The 13,904-nt window shown below is 40.2% G+C and overlaps 2 protein-coding genes, 1 long non-coding RNA gene and 4 other non-coding genes across 8 annotated transcripts; 5 read left to right on the top strand and 2 right to left on the bottom strand.

Annotated features, from left to right (window-relative positions):
- Nucleotides 1-6: 6 nt before the first annotated feature.
- On the bottom strand, nucleotides 7-4,739 carry LOC113142805 (ras-related protein Rab-34-like). Its single transcript, XM_026328087.2, has 11 exons — nucleotides 4,634-4,739; nucleotides 3,834-4,050; nucleotides 3,622-3,713; nucleotides 2,979-3,044; nucleotides 2,481-2,582; nucleotides 2,289-2,353; nucleotides 2,134-2,185; nucleotides 1,962-2,043; nucleotides 1,624-1,714; nucleotides 1,374-1,481; nucleotides 7-1,047 (listed from the first exon to the last, which is right to left on the bottom strand). The coding sequence occupies exons 2-11, from the start codon at nucleotides 3,879-3,881 to the stop codon at nucleotides 986-988; spliced, it is 768 nt and encodes a 255-aa protein (XP_026183872.1). The 5' UTR covers nucleotides 3,882-4,050; nucleotides 4,634-4,739; the 3' UTR covers nucleotides 7-985.
- A 465-nt stretch (nucleotides 4,740-5,204) lies between these two features.
- Nucleotides 5,205-7,490, top strand: LOC113143146 (uncharacterized). Of its 2 annotated transcripts, XR_003297012.1 has the most exons (7): nucleotides 5,205-5,451; nucleotides 5,699-5,766; nucleotides 5,967-6,009; nucleotides 6,216-6,305; nucleotides 6,724-6,776; nucleotides 6,977-7,030; nucleotides 7,397-7,490. It is a non-coding gene; the product is annotated as an uncharacterized LOC113143146 (long non-coding RNA). The 2 variants fall into 2 exon arrangements; XR_004463207.1 differs by having other exon boundaries at nucleotides 6,977-7,490.
- LOC113143663 (small nucleolar RNA SNORD49) lies at nucleotides 5,813-5,884 on the top strand. Its single transcript, XR_003297081.1, has one exon. It is a non-coding gene; the product is annotated as a small nucleolar RNA SNORD49 (small nucleolar RNA).
- LOC113143667 (small nucleolar RNA SNORD65) lies at nucleotides 6,065-6,138 on the top strand. Its single transcript, XR_003297085.1, has one exon. It is a non-coding gene; the product is annotated as a small nucleolar RNA SNORD65 (small nucleolar RNA).
- On the top strand, nucleotides 6,563-6,640 carry LOC113143664 (small nucleolar RNA SNORD49). The gene has a single exon (XR_003297082.1). It is a non-coding gene; the product is annotated as a small nucleolar RNA SNORD49 (small nucleolar RNA).
- On the top strand, nucleotides 6,816-6,889 carry LOC113143669 (small nucleolar RNA SNORD65). Its single transcript, XR_003297087.1, has one exon. It is a non-coding gene; the product is annotated as a small nucleolar RNA SNORD65 (small nucleolar RNA).
- Nucleotides 7,491-8,912: 1,422 nt separating the features above from the next.
- nsrp1 (nuclear speckle splicing regulatory protein 1) lies at nucleotides 8,913-13,099 on the bottom strand. Its single transcript, XM_026329306.1, has 7 exons — nucleotides 13,064-13,099; nucleotides 12,180-12,270; nucleotides 11,929-11,985; nucleotides 11,674-11,802; nucleotides 11,383-11,590; nucleotides 11,044-11,146; nucleotides 8,913-10,939 (listed from the first exon to the last, which is right to left on the bottom strand). Exons 1-7 carry the CDS (start codon nucleotides 13,081-13,083, stop codon nucleotides 10,135-10,137), a joined length of 1,413 nt encoding a protein of 470 aa, XP_026185091.1. The 5' UTR covers nucleotides 13,084-13,099; the 3' UTR covers nucleotides 8,913-10,134.
- Nucleotides 13,100-13,904: the final 805 nt, after the last annotated feature.

Here is a 13,904-nt window from a genome sequence, read left to right as displayed (position 1 = left end):
TGTGCAAAGTATCATGGTCTCATAATATGCATATTGTTTTAAGTAGTTATGGTTTTTGAGTAAACATTACTTGGTTTTACATCTCTCGCCAGATATTGCATCTTTCTCAGTGAGGCTGTGATTGGTTGTCAGCAGTAGTTGGTGACAGGAAAGAAGTGATGTCTCTGGCCCTGCTGATGACCTTTTCTATCTGTGATCCCTTTAATAAAAGTGTTCATATTAAATCCTGTAACTTGTTGGTGCTAATTTGAGAAACAATGGCTGTCTGGATATGTGTTGTGCATACATGTGCTCGTGTTTGCTTTGTTGATTTTTAGAAATCTGAGTATTTAGGAACAGAATGAAGAATTTCCCCAATGACAATACAGTGATCACAACCAGTTTATTTGCAATCCATAATCTATGAGCTATAAGAAAAACTATGTTTAATAGAAGCGCAGAGGGAACAGCAACAGACTTAGGAAGACACACTGACTGCTCCTGTCTGTCGTTACTGAGTGAAGAAATCAATCGGCCCCAGATTAAACTCAGAACAATCCCTCCTTTTTCCAGATCATGGGTGCCCTTACGTCAGAGGAGAGAGATGCGTTGTGGGTATGACCATGGTCATGGGAGCCGGCGTATGCATCACATTAGCAGCACAGACACGTGACAGGAGACCAGTGAGTAAACCCACAAATGCATTAAATCTGTTCCTCACATTTCATTCATTACGGAGAAAAAATGTGGCTTCAGCCACATTTTTTGTGAAAGCACCACCAAGTGCTGTTTAATAAACAAGCTAGCGATTAATCTTGATTTTGAGAAATCATGTTACTAAGCATATCAAAAAGGTTTCCTTGTAACTTTGGCAACCAGGAAAACAATGCATTGTTTTATATAGGGTCTAAAAAAAGATGTCCAAAATGAGCATGTTGAGTCCAGTTTAAACTTCCAGTTCTCTGTTATATTTCTGTACTGGAGCAGTATAATCTCTCATCTATCATCAGCAGCAGTTGGATTTTCTCTTGATTGGTTTGTGATTGGCTTCTGTGCTGTCTGTGATCTCTGCAATGCAAATAAAAATAAAAATCTTTACAGCATCAACTACAATATAGTGTAGTCAGAGAAAACTGGTTGAGAAAGCCCCAGAGAGCTTTTAATTCTTTGGAATAGCCAGCACAAAGGACTGGGAACCAATCCACAACTAAAACTAGTCCCCTGGAAATGCATGTATTACTTCTGTTTTCAATTTCTTTTACTTTTTTTAATGGGAAAGTATAAGTTTTGAAGTGTTGCTGTCAGAAAAGAAAAACAAATTAGTTGGTAAATGAGAAATCGCTGAAATTGTCATGCTGTCCTCTGACTGGACTCAATTTAGAGAACTGACTCACTGATAATGTCACGGACATGCCTCGACCCACTTTTCTCAAGCTCAGACAAAACGTTGGCCTCAAAAGTCAGAGAGGCTACACGGAAGAAGAAATCCCTGACACCGTCTCCTGGAACGATCAAGAGACACAGGAACGAGTTCAGTGAGACAAAGATGAGGCTAAAACAAAATGAAAAGCGTGTTGGGAAGGTGACTGTGGGAGTCAGGCTGTTAGGGTGATTTATGCATGTTAATGTGTGTTTGAGTCCCACCTGACTTTGCGGACACGGCCCAGTACTCTGCTTTGATTTCCTCTGAGAGTCTGATGGCCTCCTGCTCAGTCTGAGCCAGCTGCTCAGGAGACTGAGGAGCAGAACACAGTGATGTGCAAGAATGGGATGAAGCAATACGAAAACAAAACAAGCTTCAGGCCGTTGGCCACTACAGATTAGATCAATCGCTCTGGACTGGACAAAACTGTACTGGACTGTACTGGACTGGACTGGTACAGTTTTACACTCAAAGATACTTTATTTAAATATTTTGTTCTGTTTGACCAATAATCTAAAACCCCAAAATATTCATGGTATAAAAGAGAACAGCAACCCACACTGAGGTCCTTCTTGGTCCCAACAAGAAACAGTAAAACACTGGATGGGTCGTTTTCCTTCATGGCGTCCTCCAGCCACTGCCTACACACACACACACACACACACACAGATTTATAAAACTTCTTGTAGTATTTTTGTGGCCTAGTCATTAAATGATGGGTCAACCCTCACCTGGCATTTGCTAATGAGCTGACACTGCTTAAGTCAAACACCACTATAATGGCTGGAGAAATGTAAAGAGACAAACAGTGTGAATAGTAAAGAAGGTGTCAGATGGTGAGGACAACACGGTTTGAATCGTTGACTTTAGTTGGGACTGATCTCACCCTGAGCTCCTCTGTAATAGGTTGAAGCGATGCACTTGAAGCGTTCCTGACCTGCTGTATCCCACCTGAAGCAGATCAGACATGGATTTAATTGTTCTCATTGGGATATTTAGTAGAATAGTAAGTGAATTTGCTTCTTCAGGGATCAGTCTATGAACTGAGTGTTTTTCCGAGGCATAGCGACAATCTTACAGTTGTAGACTGAAGGGAACGCCAAGCACCTCGAAACGCTCCATCTCAAAATCCACCCCTATGGTTGCTTTGTAGTTCTTATCAAACGTTCCCTTACAGAACCTGACAGGACCGAGGGAAAAGTGAAAGGGAGATATTAAAAAGCTGCAACATAATCAGTTATATGAGCAACATTTTCACATGTTTAACAAGGTTTGTGGTGCCCAAAGTTGTGTCTCACTGTACAGTATTTTGAACTACAGTCAAAAAAGGAATAAGTCACTTGTATAGTCAGGGGTTCGTAGTTAAGCCAGTGTTTCTGAGAGTTTTACAGCTCTGCTCTAAAACATGTTAACTGTAAATCACAGTTGGGTTTAATGCAGCTCTATGGTGCACAACTACAGTGAAAACACGGGTAATGAAACCTTAGTTTCATTGAAACTGAGTAATTGAACAGAAAAGTCCACAAACAGCCACATGAAGCCTGACAGGAAGAGTTTCTGCAGGGTCGCTTCTTACCTGCTGACCAGACACGTTTTCCCGACTGCAACATCTCCCACCACAATCACCTTTGCGATGTTAAAGCTGGCAACAGAAAGATGAAACTTAATGACTCAGTACAACAGTTAACAATAATAAACCTTTTTTATTTCATGCCTTGTAAAGTCTCATTAAAAGTTGTAGATTTTTATTACGCTGAGCAATAATATGACCCTCATGTCACCAATTAAGAAGAATTTGGTTTGGCTGAGGCATTTTAAGCTTTTTATGACAGTGACGAGATCTGTTTATGACATAGAAAAACATAATGCAGTTTTAGTTTTTAATTTCCATGGATTTCCTATGTCTAGTGAGTTTTGGTCCAAATATTTTTATCAAATAACAATCAAAATATTTAAAAAATATATAGAACTATTTTTTTCCCTGTGCAGCAGACTCAATATTTAAAAGAAAAACATGATATAAAGACTTATATCACCAGTAATGAATGAATGTGACTAGTTTTAGTTTTGTCTTTGTAACAAATGCCATATTATTTCCAACAACAATCCACGTTGTTGCACTGGGTAATATTTTCCTCCATTAGGTTGAACATGAGCACCAAATGTGTATTAATATGTTTTTCTCTGCTGAAAATGTTTAGTAGCAGGATGGATCTTACCTCACTGTGTCTGTGTTCTGTACCTGACAGACAGCCTTCACCCGTGGGTGGAAGCCAACTTTGGTGTGCAGCGCTGCATTTGGACTAAAACACTGTGAAGACGTTTGGAAGAAGAAACACACACAACAAAAAATAACTACAAATTACACTGGACAGTAAAAATCAATGTGTGTGTGTGTGTGTGTTTGTTTGTGTGTGTGTGTTTTAGTAACCTTTGGGAACCGAGTAATGATCCGGTCCTTCTTCACAGGCGGCATCATGGTGCTGCAGTGGATCAGTGCGCACACACACACACCTTCAAGCTGTCACTCTCATTGACATTAAACACTTTTTAGTCACTTCAACAAGACACACACTTAATTTTCTATTTTCACCTCTGCTTCCACAAATTCAGGGAAAGGACACAGTTAATATCTTCTGGGTTTTGTTCTGAAAGAGAACAAATGAAAAGTTAAAATCTTGGTTTCAATGTGATCAGGGGCTGCAGTAAATCAGGTTGTTTTAGTTTTGCACTCTGAAAACAGAAAGAGTTTGCAGTGAACTCCTCCTGTGCAACAGGACAGAGCAAATGAAGGGCTCTCTGTGACCCTTATCCCACACACAGCACCATCATGGAGGGGTCTGATCTGTCCCAAACTCTTTCTGATCTCAGCATCATGGAGTCGGTCAGAGATCACATGATGAGACAGAAGATACTGAGACAAAGATTAACTGTGCTCAGTTCTTCAGGACATTCCTGCCTAGCCCCAAAGAAACTGTCCTACAGGGGAACTGGTGCTGTTTTAGAGGCCAGTTTTTAGTGGCCACATCAAAGATTTGCAGGTTAACTGACAAAAACCATTATTTCTGAAAGCAGCCCCACTTGTCATTTAGCTTGGCCCAGCAGCCTCACATGTCCTTATTTGGTTTTTCCAAACTAACATTTGAAACAGAATATGTGTCCAGGATGACTCGTCACCAATCACAGAAACACAAACTGTCTAAATACAGAAAAGTTTCAGTTTGCAACTACCTGAGCGCTGAAACTGAAGGAAATGAGACCAGGGTCTGGTGTGATGTCCAAAGTCTGCCAAGAAAACAAATCCAGAGCAAAACGACGCTCACAGCGAAGACCCGACTCTCCACAGTTTATCTCCAGACAGACAGAATTCAGACAGGCGGCCAATTAAAGACACTGTCCGTGTAATAAGTGATGGGGGTGACCTGTCAAACAGCGCCACCTGGCGGCCATAGAGTGTCTAACAGACCGCCCTGACGATGCATGAGGCAGAGTAGAAAAATATATTACATATTAAAAAACATGTTACTGTAGACAGAACAACGATACTTAAATATTCCATAAATAACGATGTTGCTTTATACTGACAGATGCTGCTTTTCTGACTCTGCACCACAGACCAACAGTAACAAAAAAACCATCTGAAGCGAGTCAATGAATGAATGAAGGGAGATTTCATTTACTGCAAATATGCAAACATTAAAATCACCTTGAATAAAAAAGTGTCCTTAAAAAACACGCACCGGGTTGACGTTAAGAACTATGTGCGTCACTTTGTGGCGACGCAAACGGAAGTGACGTCTTAGTCCTGCGACTAGCAGGCTTTAAAAAGCTGCTCAGCCAGCCCACAGCCCTTTTAGCCTCGTGTTGGATCCTGGTTGTCTTGCGGGGCTGCGACAGATTGTATGTCGATTGAAGAAGAGTTTAAAAAACAAAAGCCTCAATAATTATGGTTCAGAGCAACACGTGGTTTGAGCTTTAGTTTGAGTCTTTGTTAAACCTGAAGAGGAACATTAGCGCCGTGTGGAGCCACGTGGAGAGAGATGGACCAGGTGACCGACAAAAGTCTGATTATTTAAAAGACCAAATTTTTTCTAATATTGATCCTAACACTATAGTCAAAGTTTTTAGTGCTTAGTGAAGTAAAGACGCTACTAATGTGGGTTTAGAAGTATAATAAAGGCCGTTTAGTGTAATCACCACTGACAGGTTTGTTAATGTAGACACGTGGTTGTAGTCACATGCAATAACGTAGCTCAACCTTTATTCCTCCAAACATGATTGTCTGGTTCTCCTCAGGGGGGTGTCAGTCCTCCAGCTCCTCACAGGACTTTAACAGATGACCTGGTGCTGTGTCCTTGTGTGAGGTGAGTGTGAGCCGTCAGTCCAACTCGCTCCTGTTCCTCTGACTTGGTCATTGATGAAAGCTGTGAATAGGAAGTGCCGTCTGATGCGATAACTGACGATGTTTCTTGCTCACTGTTCTGAGCCTCCACAAACTACACGTGTTCCTCAGTGTTGATCACCTTTCATTCTATTAATGTGAACTTAATTTTTTCCAACGCAGGTCACAATGTGCCCACATGAGAGGATGGGAAGGCTGCACTGAGGTTGGTTTAATAGTGCAGTTTCATTTGAGTATAAATGTGTAACCGGCCTTTAATGTAGTGATGAAACCTAAACTGAAATAGCTGGAATTACCGGCAGATTGCTCAGTGGTGATTATTGGTTTTCTGAACTCGAAATGACAATGATCATGTGAATGGACCCAATCACTGCTGCTTGTTCAGTTTTAAATTTTGATCTGCTTTCTCAGGGTTGAGCTGCTAAAAGAAGATATGTCTGAATGAAAGTGATGCATCTGAAGTGGAGGAACAGCAGCTACACCCATTTTGAAATGGTCCTGGTAAGTTACTTTAGATATTTTATCTTTACATAGTCAAATAATTTTTTTTTTAATATATATATAAGTTCACCTTCACACAGTGAAAACAATGGATTGTAAAGGCCTCTTGGGAATCATGCAACACATTAGTCCTTAAATCACACAGAATGGATTTTAATGTTGTGCTGTTAAATGCTGCTGAAGTTCTTTGACTCATGTTGTATGATGGTGACTTCATGGAAAAGCTTATTTGCCCAGAGGTAAATCCCTGTGATAGTGTCAGTGATGAAAACCTGGAATAGGAAGTGCCGTCAGATGCGATAACTGACGATTGTTTCTAATCCACTTTTCTGAGTCTCTAAAAAAAAAATAATAATAATAATCCAAAGTAAAGTTTTGTTTTTTTTTAAATATATTTCTCCACAATTGTCTCTTATAGGTGTAACACTGCCAGCCTGAGCCAGTTTCCTGATGTCTGAGAGAATTTAGCAGGTAGCTTTCCAGCTGTTGTGCACAGATAATTGTTGTTCATTATGATGAAACCTAAACTGAAAATGCTGGAATTACCGGCAGAATGTTCAGTGGTGACTCTCGGTTTTCTGAACATGAAATGGCAGCATCAGAGTACAGTGAAGTTAAAGTACTTTTGCAGACCAGACTTTTTTTTTTTTTTTTTTTTTTTAATCCTTCAGAATTGGATCAGGTGGTTGCAGAGACTGCCTCAGTATGCCTACAAGTGTCATGAGGTAAGATTCATGTGGTTCACCTATAATGTTCACTTGGCTTAAAATGTCAGTCATTTAGTTGGAAAGCCATGCACAGGTATGTACTGCAATGTGTTCAGAATCTAAATACTTTCTACTGCATAGGGACTATTTGATATGATCCCTGCTGTGGGGAATAGTCCCTATAGCAGAAAATATTAATGTATAAATCTTGATAAGATGCAACTGGCTTTGATGGGAAGTTTCCCATGTTTAAGTACTCTGCTTTGTTAAACTGATTAATGCCAATCAAACTGAGTTCATTGGTGACTAGAGAAGACCGGTTTAACATAGTACAGTCATTTCACAGCCACCTCCAAATCTAACCTGGGTCCTTCTCTTCTGCAGATGACGAGATCTGAAGATGGATGTTGGCCTGATTAAGTTTTATACTCTGTAAAGCAGATTATTTTTGTATTCAATAAATATTTCAAGTCTGAAATTAAATGTTAAGTCTCTTTACTGCACACAAGCATGCCCCTATTTAAAATGACAACTAAAGCTGATGTTGTTCAACCTGCTTTCTTTATTACATTGTTAAAATCAAGACCTTAAAACAGCTCAAGCAATATGCATTTTATTACCTTCATTAAAGGGATGTTTTGTTTTTTAGCTGCACAGTTGATTAGTAGCTAGGTGTAGTTGATATGGATTGTCTGAGACTACAGGTAAACTAGAGATGCCTCTGATGCTAGGTTCTGTGAACAGAAATCCCCACTTACTATATTTGGTCTGGCCTGACAGTGGTTCCAACCCTGGTCCTGTCCAGCTTGTTTTCCAACTATCCTCTGCATGTCCTGTTTCTGATTAGCTGAACACACCTGATCTAGGTAATTGGCTGTGGGTACAACAGGGATAGCTGGGGAAACAAGCAGAACCAGGGGTCTTTGAGGACCAGGGTTGGGAACCACTGCTCTGACAAGTGTCAGCAAATAAACCAATTCAGTACAGTGTTGGATGAGAAATGTTTATATAGAATTGAGAAGTTGCCAGTAAAATGGCTTTTTTTTCTACTTGTACACAGATGAGATTCATGTGGAGAACCTTATGTAACCTTGTGGTAAACAGTACAAACACACCCAAAGTCTCTGCTGTAGTCTTACATGATGGCTCAAAAATAGCAGGTGAGGTTTTTTTTTTTTTGGTTTTTTTTTAGGCCTAAGGCATATTTTGATCCTGAAATGTTGGGTTTCTGGCCCCCAACATGGCCATAGAAATCCTGCCTTCCCATCTGTGTTTTAAGAGTAGAATATGGTGTCAGATCACAGGCCACATCTGGAATCCAAACCTGCCCCAACCTGTTTGTGTTTTTGGCCCCAAAGGACTGAACCCTCTGAATGATGAAGAACCAGAAATGTGTAACCAGGCTCTTCTTCAAAACAACATAATCCACTATAAAACTTGTTCTACTGTGATAATGTGCTTAAAGATGCATGATTTGATTGTACCAACATTTTTTATTGTCTCTGTACATAGTTCAGATGTTAACAGATGTAAAGGGATGATTTTCTCATCAAGTGTCTGGGGAAACTGGAGGATCTTGCAGCTGATCCCCACCTCCCACCCTTTTTTGGGTTTCAGGGTTTCAGGGTTTTGTTGTTCTTATGCTGCCAACCCACCTGAAACTATCTGGCTCTACAGCAAAGACTGTCCAGAACAGTCCACCAGACTGCTCCAGAGGCTCCTGATCGACCACTTCCCTCTCAGTGAGTTGGTTTTTAAATGTTTTAAAACACTATTGGCTAGTTGTAGCAGAGTGTGTCATTTATTATGGTATGTTTTGTGTACAAAATCTTTCCAGCTATTAGTTAAGATCTTCCATCGTTTTAACATCAATCTGCAGAACAAGGAAGCGACAAACAGAATCTGTGCACTAAAAATCATTTTATTAGCTACTAGCATACAAAACCCTGAACACAAGTAGACAAACAGCAAATCAATGGTTCATGTTATTCCAGTCCTCCCTATCAAGCAGTAACATTTGCTACATACACTTATTCCTGTATGTGATGATACAAGAGGCTCAATGTCAATTTCATATTTACAAGTTAGTATTCTTATTTAACAGTAGCAAATTAAAAATTTGCCTTTTTAAGCCCAAAAGATTCACATACGGTCCCTGTCACACACTTGTGATTAATGGTCATGAACACACACAGCTGTGTGAATCTCCACACTGCAGTAAATGGCTGAGTCGGTGGTTGTGGGGCAAGGTTGGAAATGTGATGGCACAGTGGTAAGGTAGTTGGTTTGTCACCTCCCAGCAAGAAGGTTCTGGGTTTAAATCCCATTTGACCCTGGAATCATCGTGGAGTTTGCATGTTCTCCCTGTGTCTGTGTGGGGTTTCTCCATGTACTCTGGTAAAATTGATTTTGTCTGTGTGTTGGTCCTGTGATAGACTAGATCTAGTCCAGGGTGTACCCTGCCTCTCGCTCACTCTCAGCTGGGATTGGCTCCAGCCCCCCACGAACCTGAATTGGACTAAGCAGTACAGAGGATGGTTGGATGGGTAGAAATGTCGATGATTTTTCCTACTGGCAACAAATCCCACAAAAACTAAAACCAGCAATAACTAAATTCCACTAACAAGTGTTGTCTGTGCAAACAAAGCCTGTTATTGCTTCTTCTTCTTTGCACTAAACTATTAGTAAACCACACTGCAGGGCTGGGTGAAATGTTCTTTCATTACAGTTAACATGGGCATTGTAGTTCATCTGGATACACTATGTAGACTCTGCTAGTAAATGTGTATTACTCCACAGTTGAAAATAGTCCCAAAAAAAATGAATGCACTATTTACTCTTGTTTGAGGAAGATTTTCTAAGAACTACACTGCCCAGCTGTTACAGGAAAAGGAAATCAAAAGAATCTATATATTTGTGAGACCTTTTTAAATAGATACATTTTATGTAGGAAGCAATAGGTAACAGAATAGGAAAGTCAGAAAGTTTTGACAGTAGAAGAAAACAACTTTTTAATGGGATTTGTTGGAAAAAAGAAAACTCTAAAATAAGGTTAGCCTCATCCTCTGAACTGAGACAAAGGCTGTGTGCAACTCAGGGATGTTTGTTGTCTGCTGGACAGCTCAGTCCTCCTCTTTCTCGATATAGCTCTTACAGGTCGTGCGTGCCATCTGTCTGGCCAAGTACCTCTCTCGTGCTGAACTCACAGTCTGATCTGTGCTACGCTTTGCAAACTTGTTTGCCTTTTCCTCCATTATCTCTTTCTCTGCACCTTCTTTTTCCTTACTCTCTGCTTCAGATTCTTCTTTCTTTACTGGATCTTTTTCTTCCCTCCTCACTGCCTTCTCCTTCTCTGGTTCCTTCCTTTGCTCCTTCTCTTCTTCCCGATCTTTGTCCTTATGCTTGTCTTCAGCAGAATTCCTCCTCTTCTCTCTTTCCCCATTCTTATCCCGCTCTCTTTCTTTAGGGCTCCTCTCCCTTTTCCCGTGCCTGTCGTCCCTCTCTGTGTCCCCCCTGCCTCTACTTCTGTCATCTTCTCTCCCTCGGTCTCTGTCCCTGTCTTTCCTTCTATCCCTATCATCTCTTCTACCACCATGTCTGTCATCTTTTTCCCTTCCTCTGTTTCTGTCTCTGTCTCTGTCCCTGTCCCTAGCTCTGTCTCTGTCAAGATGTCTATGACTCTTTTTATGTCTGTCTCTCTCCCTCTCTCTGTCCTTCTCCCGATCTTCTCCACTCCCTGATGAAGGCGACCTCTGTCTATACTGGCGTTTGGAGTGTATAGAGCCTGTCCCAGGCTTGCTAAACGCAGACTTCCGCTCATGCCCTTCCTCAGTGTCACTGTTTGAGCTTGGAATATTGTCATGGGACGTAGGTGAGGGAACAGGTGAGGTTCTCTCTGTGTCTTTTGAAACTGTCAAAGTTTGAGTTCTGTAGAAGCAAGACCAGAGAGATACCATTAAAAGCTCAGAATAGTTTGCTTTGTACTTGTACTACTCTGTTGATGAGAAAGTAATGTGGAGCTTTGAACTGACTTATTTGCTGAGCGATCGGGTATCGCCTCCTCTCCTACAGTCTGATTCAGCAGGTGCCGGTAGAAGCCGCTCAGGTCTTTTTGTTTCTTCACATCCAAAGCAGCTAAGCAAAACAAAAATCATTTAAACATTAATTATGTTATTTAAGTCAATCTCATCAAGTCATGCTTTATGTGCAAGACCATTAGGCTATTGTCAGACTGGCAACACAAATTGCTTTTGCAATCCAGGTTTTTAAGGGAAAAACTATATCAGTAGGACATGTCAAAGTCTAATATCAGTTACAGCAAAATCATATTTTCCAGGAGCTTAAAAATAATTGGAAAGTATTGGTCTAACCTTCAATCTCTGCCTGTCTCTTCTCCCTCTCCTCTTCCTCCTTCTGCTCCTGCAGTTTTTGCCTATAGGCGGCGGTAACATAAGCATCTTTTTCTGCAAACTTCTCTCCCTCTGCCTCTCTTTCCTTCTGAATCTTTCTCTCCTCCCTTCGTTCTTGTTCTTTCTTTCGGTCTTCGACTGCTTTCATTAACTGGTGGATATACTTTGGCTGTCGTAAAAAAAAAAAAACAAATTAGAAATTCAGTGTTCATGAGAAAATTAGCTTTTTCTTCAGCAGCGGGATGGTGTTACCCTTTTGTCAGTGCCTCCCAGAATTTTTTTGTTGTTCTCATTTCTCTCTTTTTGAATGTCATCGTAAACTGCGTCATAGTCATACACAGTGCTGTCCTGCTCCAGGGCCTTCTGCATCTCCAAATGTGTCTTTAGACAGAGAAGGATAGACAAATAGCAGAAATGTAAATGACAGAGGGTTGACTATGTTTGAAAAATAGTGATAGCATTATGTGGACTCTAGTCGCATCTAGTATTTTTCATTTTTCCTCTCACCTGCTTCATTGTCTTCTTTTTGATAGCTTCTCTCTGCAGACTCTCTCCAACTGAGAGCTGAGGAACAAAACATAATCGGTGTATTTGAACAATCTGCCTGGCCAGCTGTGATCTGAATGATCTTGGGAGTTAATTTAATATATATCATATAGTGGAAACACCTGAATCATATGCTTTGAGTGGTGAATAATAACAAGAGAGAAATTATATTGTATTGCTCTGCTTAAAACAAATCCAAAAGGTTTACCCACCTCATCATCAGAGTCATCGCCAAACACTGAGGGTTTCTTCAGGGTTGCTACCTTTGATGCTCCTTTCTTCTGTGGCAAGATCAGCCCGTACCTATGGACAATCAGAAGCTTCTTAACACCCAACAAGGTCTGAGAGTTTGTCTTTTTTTGTGATAGACTGGTGATCTGTCCAGGGTGTACCCAGACCACCGTGACCCTAACCTGGACTAAGCAGTATAGAAAACAGATAGATGGCTGGAATTCATAAGGAAAAGCAAAGACTTTGTATCTGACACCAAAACTAAATCAGACATTTGAACAAAAAAAACCCACAAATGAACTGTAAGTGAAGTGTCATGACTGGTTAGTGAGGGTTAAAGTTGTCCTCAGTGCTAAGAAACAAACGTGTTCATATGGGGACACAGTTTTATTAGGGGTTTGTTAAAGGCTGGTATTAATAGGTCTTAGAAATCTTAGGCTACAAAAGAAAACTCACGTTAGCATCGTTAATAACTTTTTCTATTCGTTAGCCTGTTAGCGTGAACTGTGCAAACACTGAACTGACAGGAGCAGTGGATAAAGACACACAGAGCATGTGTTGATGCTGTAGGGTTCGTTTCTTGTAAACACGCTTCAAAACTACAAACTTTTATTCCACATCAGTGTAAATGTTAACTAGCCAGGTTAGCATATCGTTAGCATATCGTTAGCTTAACGTTAGCTAGCGTTGACTCGCTGCAGGAGCAACAATGAACCACCGTTTCTCTAAATGCTCCCGAGCTGTTATACCACAGCTGCTACAGTGCATTGGGTTATGTATCGTGACTATAACTAAAGCCCACCTAAATGAAACAGCCATTTAATGTAAACACTCCAGTTATCACGTTAGCATGTTTGCAACTCACTGTTTTGTAGGGGCCGCCATCTTCCTCGGATGTGAACGGCCGCGGCAGATTCGACACAATATTTTATTGTGTGAACCTATTAAATATTAATGATGATCGTGGTTTCCTGCTAAAATACTTTTCAGCGGACATTTGAATATAATTATATGCCAACCACATGACTCAGATTCAACAGTTTGGCAGTTGTAGTTGATTCTATGGCGAATGTGCGGACTTCAATTGACAAATTGATCAAGTGACGAACAAAATGTTATTTAACACTGGTTTCTGAAATCTGCATAAAAACGCAACTAAAATAGAGTGAGACTAAAACCACTTAAGGTCCCCGAGTTAACTGGAAAATGTTACAGTGAAAAGATATTCTTTCAATATGACTCAGCTTGTCAATAGGTGGCGACATGGCCCAAACTGCAACTCATTGATGATCAATCACTGCGAATATTAACTCTATGTGTTAAAGATCATAAAGTCATGATACAGTCTCTGCTCGCAAATAACAAAAAATATTAATCCAATTGTGAAATGCTAATACATAAATAAATGTATAATAAATGTGAATTTAGAATTCAGGGATACCAGAATTAATCTGGGCACAAATGAACATGAACTTTAAGTGGTAATTGTTAATAAATACCAAGATCTATCACTGTTATGTGAATTATCTAGTCTAATTAACTATTAGCCTGACAATTTCAAAATGTAAACATGGTGTAACCGCAGCAAATGCCAAATCTCAGTTAGAATTAAGTTTAATTAGAATTAGTTAGAATAAAGTATTTGTTTTAAGTGTAAGCAAACTTACAAACTGCATACAGTAGTGGCTGATATACACAGGTCTGTA

This window comes from Mastacembelus armatus, chromosome 14 (genome assembly GCF_900324485.2).
Source record: "Mastacembelus armatus chromosome 14, fMasArm1.2, whole genome shotgun sequence".
NCBI lineage: Eukaryota > Metazoa > Chordata > Actinopteri > Synbranchiformes > Mastacembelidae > Mastacembelus > Mastacembelus armatus.
Note: the sequence above shows the minus strand (reverse complement) of the source record. Positions and strands in the feature narration are given on the sequence as shown.